The sequence below is a fragment of the Sphaeroforma arctica genome, assembly GCF_001186125.1.
Source record: "Sphaeroforma arctica JP610 unplaced genomic scaffold supercont1.15, whole genome shotgun sequence".
Lineage (NCBI taxonomy): Eukaryota > Ichthyosporea > Ichthyophonida > Sphaeroforma > Sphaeroforma arctica.
The window spans coordinates 1-4,904 of NW_014040543.1; the positions used below are offsets into that span (position 1 = coordinate 1).

General features: G+C 40.6%; 1 protein-coding gene across 1 annotated transcript in view; it reads right to left on the reverse strand.

Moving 5' to 3' along the window:
- Window positions 1-180: 180 nt before the first annotated feature.
- The window catches only part of SARC_00476 (hypothetical protein), a gene marked incomplete at both ends in the record, with an annotated part of 7,186 nt that continues 2,462 nt past the window's right edge, over window positions 181-4,904 (reverse strand). Inside the window, 8 exons of the mRNA XM_014305811.1 lie at window positions 181-362; window positions 521-614; window positions 946-1,032; window positions 1,269-1,334; window positions 1,715-1,807; window positions 2,130-2,231; window positions 3,220-3,396; window positions 4,745-4,819. Coding sequence (XP_014161286.1) covers window positions 181-362; window positions 521-614; window positions 946-1,032; window positions 1,269-1,334; window positions 1,715-1,807; window positions 2,130-2,231; window positions 3,220-3,396; window positions 4,745-4,819 — 876 coding nt within the window. The remainder of the gene's footprint in view (window positions 363-520; window positions 615-945; window positions 1,033-1,268; window positions 1,335-1,714; window positions 1,808-2,129; window positions 2,232-3,219; window positions 3,397-4,744; window positions 4,820-4,904) is intronic.

Below are 4,904 nucleotides of genomic sequence, written 5' to 3' on the forward strand. Positions count from 1 at the left end.
CATATATATGTATATATATGTATATATATATATATACAAATCATCTATCAATTCTATCGACACATTCGCAGAATACACGATCCCTCGTGTATAAGAGTGTGGCATACAATTGACACAAAAAACCCCGAGTAATTGGTTGGTCAAAAACTGGTCGTGAAGTTTTCAGAAATTTATGTAGAATCAACTATTCTCGTCTAATATCTCCCCTATCTCTTCATCCGCCAGAAGATCGTGTGCATGAGTTCTCAATTTTGTCAAGTCTATGTATTCTTCCGTGGAGTTTTCTAAGAGCTTCTCAAAGTCGGGAGGCCCTTGTGCCAGCCCGGGTATTTGCGTGAAGAGCATGTCATCCAATTCACTATCTGAAAGATGGAATATAAGGATCCAACGTGTTAGTGTCAATAGATAAGTAAATGAACACTTAGTTACACAATTATTCTGAACGCGAACGACTATAACACTGCGAATAAGTAATTCAGCACGAAACACAAAACCCTACAACCCTCCACCCGCAACACACCGATTTTTTTCCTGAAGTACTCCTCCCGGCTCAGCATAGGAGTTTGCTCGACATTCTCTACTTCATTCGCAAACTTCTGCAAACTTTGAATTTGCTGCAGTGTATGCGTTGGAGGAAAGGGGTTATTGGCCACATCAAAAGTACATAATATATCGGACTGATAAGCCAGTTGCAATATTCTGGACTCCTCGCGCAGGTAGGTCGTAGTGAGTGCATAATAGGCGACGCCAACATACCCAGAATGTTGCTACATCAAATTAGTTGTAATTAGGCCTTTACGCATACCCATATACTGATGTGTGTCTATTTCTCGTGACAATTTAGTTTAAATAGTTCTCATAATCCAAATGGATTGTAATAACTAACATGAATACAGACTTACGTGTACATCACGAACGGAATATCTTATTTTGAATATCACACACCTTCTCGAGCCGTACGATGTTTAAGTGAGCCTTTGCCCGAAGCATATCAGTGGTCTTCCCTTCCTTTATCCTCTCCCATCTATACAGCTGATGTATTCGAGTACAAAAACATTAGTGCGAGGCTCGAGTAACGAATGGCGAAACATAGCACGCTATAACCGCAATTTTTCTTCAATACTCAGAGCACTACCTAGTTAGCCTAAACAGACCGAAAAAGAGACAAAGATCCCAAACATAAATCGATACTTCGGTTGTAAAGTCAAGTTATTTGTCTCTGGGTGAACGAACGTGTGTGTTTATAGCCCGCATATATATATGTACACCTCGTTGGTGACCACTGCATCAGCGTCCATTGATATATTCCTGCTCTCGTCTCGTTGTTTTCGGAGCTGAATGATACGGAAATCAAGATACAATCGATCTGAGAACTAGTTCGCTAGATATTGACACAGTGTGGCGAATAAGCACCTGTATTGCGCGCGTGCTTCGTCTTTATAGTTGACCAAACTATGATGACAGGGTGACATGTCAGAACGTGCGGAAGTCTTCGTAGACCTTAAAGTGGTGATTGCCAATGAAGCCAACTCCTGCTTTACGTTCTCGTGTATAGCATATGGAAACTGAGTGTAATGACACTCTCAGAAACAGCAACGCTGCAAGACTGAATGTGGAGGTACGCTATGTTGTCGGCAAATGGTGAGCAGTGCACAAGCTGGCTGCATGTGTTTGTAAGGATGAAATATTAGCTGAAAATACTTGACACCCATACCTGCTTTATTTTAATATCTAATTGCGCAAGATTCTCTTGCTTCAAAGTCTCTGCCGGCGTCCCGAACATTCTCGCCAGCGACATTGTTGTCCTCTATTAGGCGAATAAACGAGGTATTGGGGAAAATGCCGTTCGATCGGGCTGAGTTGGAGCGTCTCAAATGCATAACTCAATACCAAAGTTTTACATGGACTGAGATTGAAAGTATATAGCAAAACTTGATCCCGGCAAATTTTCTGATATGACTCCTACGTCGCAAATTTCTACTTTTAGAACCAGATTTATAACCGCTTCCTATAATGAGTGTATCGACGGCAGCAGCGCCCTTTCATATCCACAAACTTCTTTCACTAGAGCGATAGAAGTGATACTGGAAGAAAACAGTCAGATAGTTTCACGATCAGCTCGCACGTACCTCTCCTTGCTGCGTAGCATCCCTATCAACTTTTGCTAGATCCAGTTTCTTACTTTTATATTGACAATCGAATTGCAGGTCATTCCGCCTCGTCAAGATTTTCTGTTGCGGGATTATTGGCTTGCGAGTTAGTCCTTAAAATATGCTCGCATCGATATTCAGAACCAGCTCTGCCATTCACGGAATCCACTCTCAAAGATTGATATAACCAGGTAAACATTGCATCTCAACAAGACTACTGCCAGGAGATAATTTTATTCAACCCGTGAGGTGCCCAGTGGAGGTAATCTTCATGTTCATGTACACTAGCCTTGAAGAGGTAGATATACCGAGTACATAGCTGACGACTTGCGCGTAAGGAACGTCGGATTGTGGAATAGTTTTGAATTTGAGGCTACAATGAGCCCTGGTTCAAGAGATCACAATGCAAACACTGTATCGTTTGAATTTAAACCATGAGCGACCGCAGCTAAGTGGATTGAGTGTGTATATGGTTTATTCTACGAATCAATAGAAAAGAGGAACAGATCACTTCCCGACAGAATCTCTTCAAGATTATGCTTAATAAGCAACAAATTAACACCGGTCATACGAAAATCATTCCATATAATGTGTTTTAATATGAATTGCATGCGAATTTGGCACAAATCAGTACATTCACACTCAATGTTTCCAAAGTCCAATAGAAGCACGTGATAGAAGCTATAAAATCTCGACAAACCGATGCACTTGCGATCGCTTGAAGAAGGTGATACTAGATTTACACTCTCACAGTACTTCTCAAAATCAATAAGCAGGTTGTTCCATCGCAAGCAAGCATTTGAGCGTCTAAACCAATACACCCATTTGAATTGCACATATCTTGATGAAATGCACGTACACCTCCACCACTATAGAGCGCCAACTTTGCTCATGAACCATTAAATCCCGTTAAGTATGTATGTATATTTGGTCGGTATACAGACGATTAGTCTGTGTATAATTGGTTCCTCTACCCATGTTCTAGTGTGCACTCGTGTGCTATTGTTTGCCTCCACGTATACACAATCAAGCGCTCATACGTACTCATGAATCACACACCCGTACGTACCTGCACAGCCCGTCCGTAGCCCGCCAAATCTTGTATGGGCCCCAAAACATTTACCATCTCGCCGTTCATCAACTCCGTGTCGATATCGATTGACTCGTCGTGGTGCTTAATAGCTAAGTCTAATAACGGTTTTAGATTCGGTTCGACGTCACCAACTGTCGCCAGGCTTTTACAAATCTGCCGTTCGGAATTAATGGAATCTGGAAAGTGCAAGAATTAGGACGTTCATGAGATCACGCTGTCGAGTTGTGAGGTGGAACTCTGGGTGCGGAATGATAGTTGCTATATTACAATCTGAAAAAGCATAATGATGCAGCTCTTTACAAATGATCAATCATACGATTCATATGGTAATAGCAAGAATGTGATCGCTTTTTGATGCAGCTCTTTACAGATGATCAATCATACGATTCATATGGTAATAGCGAGAATGTGATCGCTTTTTATGGGGAGTCTAGCGTACGCTAGCACGCGTTCAGGTGGTAGCGATTGCCAGGATTGTATAGCCACGATAAAGACAAATTACATCTCTGTTCTTCAAACGAAATGGAATCTGGCACCGTTGCGATATATGAATACAAGTTCTGACAGCCGAATTTAGCGCTCTCAAAATGGTCGTGAGAATACTACGAGTAGTACTATCCACAAAAGGTGTGAACCAGAGACATACATATTCACGATATCATACATGATCAGCAATACATTTCATTATATTACAGTATCGTTGATGTAAATAAAAAAATATTCACCAATAGTACCGATATCCCTCTGTGTTTTGTTTTTGCACATGTACAATGAAGACTACCCAGTCCTACCGAATCTGATGTGCCCTGATTTCTGTTGCAGACGATAAAGCGATTCCATTTGCAGAACGGCATGAGATGACTTCTCCAGCGCCTGCTTAAACTACACAAGAGTGATGTGTTGTTAAAGTTTGAACACATCTGCCCTCGAGATATGTATAGGCTCAAAAGTAAATCCTGTACGCGGAAACGTATCTACATGTCTATTATCTCGATCTACAGACAAGAACTTGCAATTGTTGGAAATAGAGCAGAACCCAATCTACACATCACATAACATACAAATAAACAGGTGTCGAAGAGCACCCGACCAGAAATATAGTTGTAATACGATTTTGCTAGCAACCAAGACTAAGTTAAGTTGTATTTTTATCAGCATCCTAAGGAGGCATACATTGCACAAGTGAGAACTAGCGGAAGGCTCACACTTGCAGAATATCTTTGGATGCCGACAAATTCTGATGTTACACTCTAGCACTTTTCACACAATGCAACAGCGTGTCTATGCATATAACTACAGCATTTAAACAAGATATCTCTGACTATCATGCCATCAGATGAAAGTAGTTTCTTAGAAAACAATATTGAAGTTGCCAAACCCGCGGATGTGGAAATAGAGTACGGCTTCCCTCGCAGCGACAATTTGTGTAGATGAGCAAGCGAGGCTATCAACACGCACATGACACGTACCACCTAGCAGTAACAATAAAACAATAGCTTACCTTTAGCGGGATTTCTTTTGGGTGCCCAATATTTATGTCCGGAGTTTTTTCAAAATCACTTGTTCGACTCCATTCCTGTATATAAATGAATAAATAAATAGATACATAAATAAGTAAATAAATATATATATAAATAAATACATAAATAAATTTTATATAT